This window comes from Emys orbicularis, chromosome 24, assembly GCF_028017835.1.
Source record: "Emys orbicularis isolate rEmyOrb1 chromosome 24, rEmyOrb1.hap1, whole genome shotgun sequence".
In the NCBI taxonomy this organism is placed as follows: domain Eukaryota; kingdom Metazoa; phylum Chordata; order Testudines; family Emydidae; genus Emys; species Emys orbicularis.
The window spans coordinates 12,406,266-12,418,492 of record NC_088706.1 but is presented as its reverse complement, the minus strand read 5'-3'; the positions used below and the strand labels follow the sequence as shown (position 1 = coordinate 12,418,492).

The following is a 12,227-nucleotide window of genomic DNA, read 5'->3' as shown; positions in this document are numbered from 1 at the left end:
GGTTTGTTTTTGCTAGCAGACCACATTCACCCACATGCAAACGTTTGTTCAATCTCTTCCCTACACTTGATACATAAGCATCACGAAAAACATGGTGAGAGCCCTGCTATAGCAGACTTCTGTAATGCTGCCATCACAGAAGAAGGATGAAAAATAGTTTCCCATCCATGATATTGCAGTGAAGGGGATCTAGTGCTTCGCTATGAAGCGCTGCTGCTCAGTTTCAGTACCATTTCAGCAGTGGACAGACGACCATACAGCCAGGAGAGTTTACAGCCATTCAGAAAGTGGCTTGCAGTTTCCATTTTAGGCAGAGAAAGTTGTATCTAGATCACTTTAACGTAAGTTAATATAAAAGCAGGGCAGACTGCTGCAGGCTGGTATGTGTGAACCAAATCCCCCATCAGACAAGCTAAGGCTGTCTCTCCCCCCATCCAGAGAACATACCAATTGGCTCTTCCCACCTCAACAGGGCGTCTCACGATTTTAGCACTCCCATGGATATGTAGGAAGGGTGTAGAGATTTCATCCACTCCATTCTAGTTCAGCCTTCCCTCTACTACCCTCTCATCTCTTACGTAGGCCTTCGCGACACTAGAATTTAAAGGTGCAGTTAGCATTGTTCTATCCCAGACACGTTCTTATCCCACCCTCATCACTGGAGTATCGGGAGCATCTTCCCTTAGGGCATCAACAATATGACTAACCTTGTCACTTGTGGTTCACTCCCGCAGATGGAAAACTGCAGGTGCAGTGTCGTTTTGCTAGGGCGATGTTCTTGCTGTCCATGTTGCTCTGTGTTGATGGTTCAGGAGGCCCATGAGAGAAGCACCCCGGCACTTGGAGAGGAAGTGGGAAGGTGTGGGATGACCCTTAGTTCCTGCAGGAGTTCCTTCCACAGACTCCGAGCAGCCCCCCAGTTCAGGCTCCTGCACAGACAAGTTTTACCCTTGCTGTAGAAAGTCCCGAGAGCATATATGAGCAGGGAGCCCAGGGCTTAACTCGAACCGGTTAGCAGTTATTAAAAGCCACGTGGCTTGTCTACACTAGACTTTTAAAACATGTTAGCTAACATTACACCTGTAAACTCAACCTGGGCAAGGCCACACTGGCTGCAGCAACCCCAGCCATTACAAAATTCAACTCACAAAATGGGGCCCACAAGCCTACTTCGCTCACCACCATAGACTCAAGGAGTCTGTCTTGCCATAATTAGCTGAATGCGATTTGGAGCAGGGTGTGGCCTTTGTGTGTTTGGAGAGTGCCTGAAGTTATTGATACCCAGTGGCACCAGCATGTAGCAAATTCTCACGGAACCCCCCCCCCCATTAACAGCTCTGTGTAACCCCCAAAGCTGGTCTCTCTCACCCCCGGAAGTTAGTCCAACAAAAGATATTCCCTCCCACACCTTGAGTGTGCCTATGAATGGGGGGGGACGGGGGACGGGGGGACGACAGTGTGAGACTGCCACCTAGTGGATTACTTTATTTTAAAAATTCCACAGTAATTTCACCTTCTTTCTGGGCCTGGATTCGGACTAATTCCTATATTTGGGCTCCATCAGGTGCGTGAGAAGCAAACTCCCCCGTTGAGCTATGGGAAAAAGAGCCACCAGGGTATCAACTGCCCTGGTCTCACTGAGGAGAAAACCGGCGGCTCGTTGCTGAGCTGATGGAACACAAAAGTGGTCTAAGAATAGGGTGACCAGACAGCAAATGTGAAAAAACGGGACAGGAGTGGGGGGTAATAGAAGTCTATATAAGATAAAGACCCCAAAATCGGGACTGTCCCTATAAAATGGGGACATCTGGTCACCCTAAGAAATAAAGTTGGCACAAGGAGAGCCATGAGGCCTTTCTTACCCGGAGAGGGGATTAGATAGGCATGAAGGGGGGAGTGGGAGAGAAGAGGTAAATGCTAATTTGAGGAAAAGGAAAACAAGGTGCAATGTGGGAGTGAGGATCTTTATAATGTGGAAAAGGTTAAGTTGAGATGTGCAAGGAAATTCCATTAGTGGAGAGGACCAATGGGCAAGATAGAGCAGGGCGTAAGCAACAGGGTCTGTATGAGGGACACTGATAAAGGCAGAGCACAGAGCAAGGAGTTGTAGTAAAAGGATGCTTGGTAAAATCATAGCAAGCAAAATACATCTATAGCCTTTATACCATTTTTGGTGGCTAAAAGGCGGCTGGGGATAGGAAGGATAATCTAGTGCAGCGGTTCTCAATCTTTTTGGGCTCAGGACCCATTTGCAAGTGTTTATGGTCTGTCATGACCCAGTAAATAGTCTGGGGGTGGAGATCCTGCCCGGCCCTTACTCCAGTGGCAGCTCCTGCTGTCTGGGCTTGGCGCTTCGCTCCAGGCATTGCAACCTCAGGGGTAGCAGTGCCGCTCAGGTTTGGCCCCGCCTCCCTGGACCAAATTTGAGAGTGGAGTTGTGACCTGGCTCATGGGGTTGCAGTGCCACTCACTCAAATTTGGCCTGTCTGGACTCCCCTCATCATGACGGCTGAGCCAAACCAGTGCCTGGAGCAGGGAGATGAGCCCAGCCAGCCATGTGGGAAAGGAGCTGCCACACGACCCTCTGAAACATTCTGGCAACCCAATTTTGGATCCTGACCCCCAGGTTGAGAAACCCTGATCTAGTGGATAGGAACTTGGAACACCTATCTCGGCTGGTGTGGTGTGGTGCTGGTGTGACTTTGGGCATGTCACTTAATCTACCCTGTGCCTCAGTCCCCAGTCCCCCACATCTAATGGGGATATGCTTCCATACTTCTTGGGGTGACGCATGGACAAAATCCATGTGTGACTGGGAGGTGCTATGTCATGCTATGGAGACGACAGCTAGTAGCTAGACAAAACAGCAGTGCTCTCCCCTGCTTTAACACAAGCCACTCACTCTTACACCAACATCCCTAGGCCGTCTTGCTTGCAAGACATCTTTTAACCTTAGAGTAGTCAAGCAGAGAGAGAGTTTGAGAATAGAGCCCCTTGTGGATCAGCACAGCACTGGGCCCGGTGTACTGGGCAGTCTTTCAGAATAACCAAGGTCACAGTCACCGTCGCTACAAAGGAGGAACCTGTTGAAATGGAATGTTTTATTTTATTTGACAATACGAGGGGTGGAGAAAAGTGGTGACCAAAAGGAAAATGAACGATCAATACAGGATTGGCTGCTGTTTAAAAATAAACACAATCCAAGGGGGAGGGAAAACACTATGCACTAGAGTGCTTTTTTATTGACTGCCTAGCAATCTGTTCAGACCACAGGTCCATCTCTCAGCACTTCAATGCTACAGATCACATTCAAGTCATGTGCAAATGAAATAAAACAGGAGTACAGCATTAACAGTAGTGCGCTCCAGCCCAGTATCACTTTGAATCAATCTCATTAACCGCAGCAGAAGCCCCAGACAATTTGCCTATTAGTTCAGCGGTGAGTAGTTCGATGTTAGTACTGGATAACTCGATACAAACCCCCAAACAGATTAGAGAGAATTATGTAAACTTTGTTAATTAGCCTTTGGCTTAAACAACCCTAACAGTTTCAAGCAGACTCTACAGTGGTTAGCTGGAGCACACGCTGGTCAATGTCTGCGTGAACATTATGGAGGATCACACAATCTTGGTCCTGATCATCCTCAACTCACATCGACTTCCGTAGTGCTCGTGTCCTGAGAATCAGGCCCTCTGTCAACAACCAAGTCAGGATCTGAAGCTCAAGGGTCTGGAGGGAGCAGACTGGGCAGGCCAATGGCAAGAGGCAGCAGCCAGAGCGAGTGGCCTCTCACATTCACACCCAGAACAGGAAGTAGGACACACACCAGATCCATTTTTCAGAAGAGGAGGTGTTACCAGTGGCACTCTAGGAGGGCCGCGAAAGCTTTGCCTGAGGCATACTGCAGAGTAATCTACCAGGGTGTCCACACGGAACCGAAAACATGCTTTAAAAAAAAAAATCATTCAAATAACCGTTGAAGGCGCCTCCCAGCGTGAGCTCCTCTCTTTGGGGGAAATAGAAGCCAGGATTTAAAAGCCACCATTATTAGCAATAGCCCTACCAGGGCTGCGCTGGCCTCGCTCCAAATGTCCATGGCCAAGACGTTTCCACTGCTCTCAGAAGCGGCTCTCGCCGCAGTGCTGACTCTCCCATGCTTCTTACGGGTAGGCTGGGGGAGGCACAAGGCCACATGGAGCAATAGATCTGCACTGAAAGGAGTCTTACATTTTTGTTGTCATCAATTTTACTTCCTCCCGCAAGGTACGTGAACAATAATTTAGAGCAATCAAAAGCCCAAGAGCAGGAATGTGAAGAGAAAATCTTGGCTTGTGACGTGCAAAGCCAGACTGATGTACTAACTCCAAGACACAGAATTTAAGGTGCATTCCCCATGCTTAAGGGGAAAAATAGCCTACACAGGTCAGCTTTTAATATGGAATCGGCCAGAGGTCAGATCTGTCTCCAGTCAGAACAGACTCAAATCAAAAAGTGCTAGGAGGCTTTTCCTAGCTAGCAAGCGTCCCCTTTACACCCACAGAAATATTGCTTCTATGCTCCAGGGGGCAAAATTCACCCTTGCACAGCTTACTTTGAGGGTTTAAAGTGGGGCATAGGCATCATGCCAGCCCTCTGCAATGGGGTGAATTTAGGCACCTACTCAATTTACTCCACCTACTTGATGCCAGCAGAATTGGTATCTCACAGATTACATGCTCCAGTGCTATCCCCACCTAGATTTTTAATAATTACTAAGGGGACATCAAACTCCACTTAGAACATTTTCATAATAGCCCCCTAGTTTGTACCTGAATAATTGAAAATATACATATATATATACAAAAATAAAATAGGTCCCATTTTCTTTCACCAGAATTATTAAACCGTTAACACATTAAAATCAATACTGTCTTAGAACCGTTCATTCCAACAGACCCAAGAAAATCAAAGATTGCAAACTCACTCTGTCCAACAGAGAAGCAGAACTTAAGGGATGAAAAAATAACTTGCCTCAGCTAATGCAAGGCCGATGAACATTACAGTCAAAGAGCTGAGCCAAACAGTTAACTAACTGGACCGCAATGCAGCGTCTGACTTAAGTGACTTGTGAATGATGCTTTACAGGAAAAGAGGTGCGATGAGAGCTGAAGGGTTAAGGCAAGCGTTACCAAGTGTGTTTATGGAGTACCACCCTAGAAGGGATGAAGGCAACACCATTCTAATGAATCAAAACAAGCTAACTCTCTGCATCACCCAAGGGCAGCAGTGGCCAAACTCAGCCATTACAGCTGTGCTCAGGTAACACGGAAAGCACACTGTCATCTCTCCATCAGTTAAACATAAAGGTGATAAAATGGACATTAACAGACACAAATGAGATGAAATCCGTGACTATCAAGGTGCTGTTTGATCATACGGAAGTCGTCCTTTCAAAAATATTGTTTTTCAATCTTAAACAAGTACGCACCTCTTTCAGCAGGCTGGGGAGCCTACAGCTAAGAGCTAAGGTATCTGGGGTGGTAGAGGAAATCAACACTTCTAATCAGGACACCTTGGTATCGAGAAATATTGCCTGTTGCGTAGATGACCCCAAGGGACATGATGCTCTCTACACTGGCTTGGTTCAGGACTTCAAAGCATGGCTCAACTCCCAGAGATCACTTCTACTGCCTGGCTGATAGCAAACGCATTTAAGCATTGTCAATTTTTATCACTCTCCTTCCTGCTCTTTTTGTAACAGGTCAGTTTCTCCCTCATTAACAAGACAGAATTCATTTCCGAGAGAAAGGAGCTGCTATCCCATATTTCCCTCCCAAAGACGCTTCACGTAGTGTCCAATCTGCATCGAGAACAATACAGTCCTGTAGCCTTAAAGCTGCACCTCTCCAGTAGGGGATTTTCTAGCTTACAGGGTGACTGTGCTGGGATTCTTGTAGCAATGGCTCCTGCCCTCCCCCCCCGGAGGAGAGGGGGGATCTTCAGGATTGCAGGGCTGTATGGCCCTTAATTTGCAAATAAACTGCACCCCACATCTGCACTGTGGCTGAAGCCACATGCTTGCAAGAAGTGTGCTTTAATCAGGATTGTTGCTAGCACAGTTTCCACCAGAATACAAGCGGGATCAGTACCTGATGAGGGTGCAGGGAAGGAGATATTTGCTGCACACTTCTAGTACATTCACATATGGCCCCTACACCACGGGTCACTGACCATCAACACAACCAGGCTACACCAGGACTTTACTGCAGCTCACTGGGCTTATTCCGTGGCACAGCCCAGAGCACTAATGCATGGACTGAAACTGCTCCCCCCACGCAAGAAGAGTTATTTTTGAACCAGCACTGCCTCAGCTTAAGATTTGCAGTCGATAGGGATCCGGCTTCAACTCCTCTTCAAGGTTATTCCGCTTTTTCCAGCCAACAGTTGTTCTTGGATGCGTTGCACTGGGAACAAGCACTTCCGACTTTCTATGCCTGGCGACCTTGGACAGCAATGCCATCTGTACTGAATCTAATAGCTTGGTAGATATTAAACAGCTCTGCGGCGAAGGGGTCTTTTGCAGGTACTTTGGTTTGCAACTATACAAGAGAGTAGAATCTGAACATGTGTTGATCCCACAGTCTAGCCAAACAAGTTATTACGACTTCAGCCTCTCCTCCTGCCCCAGTGATCTCCTCTTAGCTGTAAACACATTTTTTCATTCTCTAAGTCAGGCAATGACTTGTATTGTCACTGCGTCACGTCCATTTTTGGGTTGCGGCATTAGCACTAATAGCAACTGCAAAAACACTGATGCACTTAACCCGCTCCCTCCCCGCCCCACAGCCGTTCTCCAGCGGGCTGAACTAACGTAATACAGTACAGATCCATTACCTAATGCAAAGGATAGCTCCAGACCTCAGAGACTGATATCGCTTACGTGGATTCAGTTATAAAGGCAATTAGTAAAAAGTAATCCTATATCAACATTGCAAGAGCATTGTGTGGGCTACAAGAGAATCCAACTGCCTGATACCACTTCAGTTTCATTGCAGTAATTGCTAGAGAGTGGGATATAAACGTATACAGGATACTGACTAGATTTCGTAGGCAGACTGACATGGCTGCAATACTTCAGTCCATCACTAGGAATGTTAGAAACCGAAAGCCCGCCTTAGACAGTCTCATTTTCATTATCAAGAGAGTTACAAAGCTTCCTGCGTGAGCGATACCACCTAGTGCAGTAGGACTTGCCATTTCATCACTCCGCCTTCTCCTACTAAGGGAAACAGGTTTAGATCCCTCCCCCACACACTTGTAAAATTGTGTGCTGTTAACTAGCAGTCATCTTAAGCAGTTAGAAAAAATAAACCCAAGAACTGGTGAGGCGATTCTGCTGGTGGACTTGCACCTTCTCGGTCAGTCTGTGCAGTTGGAGCCATTGGTCCCACATCACCTGGAAAATAGAAGACATCCAAGCACCAGAATGAGCATTTACAGTTTGACAGATCTTTAGCATGCCTTGAAATAGCTGGGGGGGGGGGGGGGGGAGGGAAAGAGGGAGATGGAGTGAGGGGGAGATGAAGGAGGGGCATGGGCATGTGATTCTCCTCCTCTTTGAAAATACTTTGAAGGAATCAAACCCACTTATCAAGACTTCACTGCAGAAAAGTATGCACTAAAATTAACATGTGTCCTAATGGGATAAAGACAGCTATGACTTAGGACACCATTGGTTCCTCCACATAAGACTGAGAAAGCTTTTAGAATCTCTAGGGGAAGCAAATATACTGTACACGTTTCTGACTCCCTGAAGGAAGTGTGTGTTTGGGCTATCGGACTGCTAACTGCTTCCAGTCCGTAAGGAGGGAGCGTGGAACTCAGGAGACCTAGCTTATTCCCAGCTCTGCCACTGCTCTGCTGGGAAAGTCACTTCACCTGTGTGTCCTTATTTCCCCATCTGTAAAATGGGGATGATACTGGCTTTCCTTGTAAAGTGCTTAGAGCTACTGATAAAAAGCTAGGTATTATTATTACCCTGTATGGGATCAGAAGAAAACATAACAAAGAGAAAGCGATATCTGAACGAAGATAGGGGCGCTCATGTGCCTCCAAATGTAGAATTGTACAGAGCTGAATTCAGTGTTAAAAGCCAAGTTTGCTTTATTAGGTGTTCAGTCAGCCATATTCTACCTGGCGAAATTCCAAGTACCAGAATAACACTTAACTTCAAAGTGCTTTACAGACATTAGCTGATTAAATGCAAAGGAGTCTGAAATGCTTAATTTAGATGCAGCAAAAAGATTGCTTGGTTCTCAGAACAGGGAAGGTAGGAGCCAAAATGAGCAGCAGATTCCTTGATATGGAAGGCGATTGGAAGACAATGCAGAGACGCCAGGAGGGTAGGGAAGATGATTTTAGGACATGCAATGCCAGAGCTGTGCAGGGAGAAGCTCACATGCAATCCACCCACAATATGCCTGCCTCTAGCCACTGTTCTCAATCTCCCACTTTCATGAGTTATAACGTTAAACCAGAGACAGAGAACATGCAGCACACTTTGCCCTCTTACATATTCTTGTACAGGAAACAACACCTGCACTCCAGACACTTCTTAAATACTGCCCAAACTTCCGGGCGATCAGTCCCTTCATCTCCTTTACTCTGTGTCTTTCACTGTGTTCCACATGCTTGGAACTGAATCTGAGAGATGTGCGCACCAAACTCCTTCCCTTTTCCTTCTTTATAAAGGACCGTTCTATGATAAATTCCGTTCTAAGTGACCCTGGGTCATTGTGTTTGTTCTGAATTGCAACCTCTCTAGGAGAGCGACATAACTATCTGACACAGATCACCTATTGTACTGCACTGTGTCCATTGCAGAAATAACCATAATAAAAATTATTACAGAAGAGACAATTCAGTTTTGCAGAGTGGAAGGAGGCAGAATTAGAATAGCTATGAGATGCAGAGTAAAGGGAATTATCACATCAAAAATAATTTGAAAGAGTCTTATAAAAAGCCTTTAGTAGATTCTTAAAACAAAGGATTTGAAATCTGTTTACTATTTGTGTTTCACTCAGTCCCAGGAAGAAAATAACCTAGACATTTTCATTTAGGGAAGGTGTTAGTATGCTTCTATTCAGTTTCACTTGCTGGTTTTCATGCACTAGCACCATGCTACAAAGCCGAGGCAAACAATAGGAGAAACCTTGTTATAAAAAAACATCCCCCTCCGCTCCCCAAATTAAACAAATAAATATTTCTATTGATCTCAGGTTTTGTAAAAGCTAATTTTTAATCCATGTCTCTAATAAATTCACATGTATAAAGGCCCTTTAGTATCCCAAGCAAGATCATCTATGCAAGGTTGTTCTCTTGAGACTGTTAGCATTAATGGAACCCAAAGGCCTGACACTGCAACCGGATCCACACAGTTGGACCCTTGCACCTGCACAGAGTTTCACCTGTGTAGATCCAGTTGCAGGATCTGTGCCCAAGCTTCAAGCATGTTTTGAAAGAGACATTTAGCTACTTGTAAACATCCACCTACCGTCTCAGATTTCTTGTTTCAAACACTGTCTCTTCATCGCTGTCGAGAGAACCCAACTCCATATTTTCGTCATAGTTTGAAAGGAGACCATATTTCTTCCGCTGAGGTTTCTTCAACCTGAAATCAGTTTTGAGCTCATTCACAGGTTCTTCTGATCTAGAACTTTCATTCACAGACCCTGATGTATGCTCCCTTTTGCATACAATGGCATGAGCTCATAAGGACAGGAGAGGCCTGGTTAGCAGAAAGGGCAAAGTGAACAAAAATAGGGGATCGGGATGTTTTGTCTGTGGACTATTACATACTCTCAGGTTTGCTGCTGGATAGCACATAGTTTGGCTTCAGAGGTCATCACCTGTAGAGTAGCTCAAAAATATCACCCCTAAGTCTGCATACCACTGCCAATGGGGGATGTTAGTCAGAAAGATTGTATCGGAAAATTTCTTTGGTGCTTTCTAAGGAGTGAATTTTGACCAAAATAGTTATACTAGTGTAACTCCCTGTGCATGTACTCTTATTCTGGATTCAGAGTGCCTTTTTTTCAATTCAGTTTCCATGTCACTTTGGCCAGGTCTACGCTTAGGATTTTTGCTGGCACAGTAATGCCAGTTAGGGGTGTGATTTTTTTTAATGACATTTCTATACCAGTAAAAGCCATAGTGTAGACAATCATAACAGAAAAAGGTGCTTTTATGGGTATATGCTGTGTCTACATCAGTAGGGCTTGCTAACAGAGCTATATCAGCATAGCTATACCAGCAGATCTCTTCTAATACAGGCAGCCATCCAAAAGGGGCTTAAGCTAAACCAAAAAAAGCCACTCTCATTCCAGGATAAGAATGTCCACATAGGCAGTTAGACTAGTAAAACTTTCCTGTGTGGACAAGCCCTAAAACAGGAAAGGATTTCACCTGCTTCAGAGAGGCAATTGTATGAGGATAAAAAATGTTACAACTCATTGGGATAACCGGGTGGAATGCTGGACTCCGTCTCTCACCTCAGGGCCTGAGGCACAAAGGACCACCACTCTGTCCCTAATACACCAGTGTGGGGATAAAGAATATCACCAAAGAAGGGGATGGCAGAGTCTCAGGGGACATTTTTTTTATCAACCCCCAGACTCCTCTCAGCTTTTACAGCAGAAATACAGAGCTACCTTCACTGAGCCCACACTCATCAGAAGACAGTGGGGTTTTGGAGAAGCCGCTTTCTCATGAATTACGGGATGTCTTAAGCAACAGGAGAAAGATGTCAGAGTTCCCAAGAGAAACAGAAGAATGTAGGCATGTTTAAGGGCATGGCGTAATCTTTCTAGGGATTGCAAAAGGCTCCAGCATTTCCTCACCCTGACTAAAGCGTCCAAAGGGAAAACAGAAAATCCACAAAGGATGACATATGCATGGGAGAGCTATGGCTCTCCCAGAAGCCTCCCTAGGGGTGTGTGTGTGTTTATTTCTGGGAAAAGTGAGTCTAGGATGTTCCCATGTCTGTTTCCCAGGAACATGGGGTGGGGAGAGGAGCCACGGAGGTTCCCAAGCCTACCTCCTGGGGAGATAGGGATAAGGACCCCACCCCTGTTCATATCCCCCCAAAGACACTCCATGGGGTGAAGGAGGTGCTCCAGGGGATGGGGATCTAGGGACCCCCATAGACGGTCCCTTGGAATATAGGGGAAAAGAAGAGAAGGTCTCATAACCAGCTTCCTTCCATTAGGATGGGTCCCTAATATGGGGAGCTCCATGTCTGCCCCCCGGGTCCGCCCCAGCCCCCCGCCAGCCCCGCCCCCCGGGTCCGCCCCAGCCCCGCCCCCCAGGTGCGCGCCCCACTCACCGCAGCGCCCGCACCAGGAAGTAGAGCGCGGCCAGCGCGCAGAGGCCGGTGAGCACGTAGAAGCCCCGTTGTACCGCGGGGAACCGCCCGCCCAGCAGGTCCAGGCCTCGGATCCCGCTGTCGCTGTGGTTCCCGGCCGGCCCCGTCCCGTTGGCGGCGGTGCCCGGGGGCGGCGAGGTCCCCGCCGGCCCGGGGGAGCTGGACACCGCGCAGGCGCCGAGCAGGAAGAGCAGGAGGAGAAGGAGGCAACCGAGCTCCCGCGGGACCATGGCGGGCGCACGGCAACTACCGGGACACGCGCGCCTCAGACTCAGAACGAGGCCAACCCACCGGAAATGGCCCGGCCCGGCGCAGTGCAGGCTGGGGTCCGACCGGGGACTATGGAGCCCGCACACGGGGTTCCGGGAACGCAGGGTTCCGGGTAGGGTACAGAGTAGGGTAGGGGTGTCGGAGCAGTGGGGACCCGCAAAGGGACTCCAGGGTGCAGAGGGGAACAGGGGGAAACAGGGTGCAGAGGGGAGAAGGGTATGGAGCCAAAGGGGGAGCAGGGAGTATCAGGAAGCAGAAGGGAGATGCAAAGGGACTCCAGGGTGCAGAGGGGTATGGGGCCATGGGGGAGCAGTAGGGTTGCCAAGCGTCTGGTTTTTTACTGAAACGCCCAGTCGAAAAGGGACCCTAGCGGCTCCGGTGGGTGGCGCAGCGGGGGCCGGGGCTGGGGCTAGCTCCGCACGACTCCCAGAAGCTGCCGCCAGATCCCACATCCTCCATTGGTCAGGGTTCCTGGCCAATGGGAGCTGTGGAGCTGGCACTTGGAGCAAGGGCAGCGCACAGAGCCTCCCTGGCCGGCCATGCGCCTAGGGGCTG

The 12,227-nt window shown here is 47.8% G+C and overlaps 1 protein-coding gene across 1 annotated transcript; it reads right to left on the bottom strand.

Annotated features, from left to right (window-relative positions):
- Nucleotides 1-3,083: 3,083 nt before the first annotated feature.
- On the bottom strand, nt 3,084-11,632 carry FAM174C (family with sequence similarity 174 member C). Its single transcript, XM_065422181.1, has 3 exons — nt 11,364-11,632; nt 9,534-9,650; nt 3,084-3,947 (listed from the first exon to the last, which is right to left on the bottom strand). Exons 1-3 carry the CDS (start codon nt 11,630-11,632, stop codon nt 3,869-3,871), a joined length of 465 nt encoding a protein of 154 aa, XP_065278253.1. The 3' UTR covers nt 3,084-3,868.
- Nucleotides 11,633-12,227: the final 595 nt, after the last annotated feature.

Coding starts and splice junctions, on each gene's coding strand:
- FAM174C (XM_065422181.1), bottom strand. CDS start 11,632: ATGGTCCCGCGGGAGCTCGGTTGCCTCCTTCTCCTCCTGCTCTTCCTG. Junction 9,651..11,363: donor TTCCTGGTGCGGGCGCTGCG/GTGAGTGGGGCG, acceptor AACTGATTTCAG/GTTGAAGAAACCTCAGCGGA. Junction 3,948..9,533: donor GAAACAAGAAATCTGAGACG/GTAGGTGGATGT, acceptor TTTTTTTTAAAG/CATGTTTTCGGTTCCGTGTG.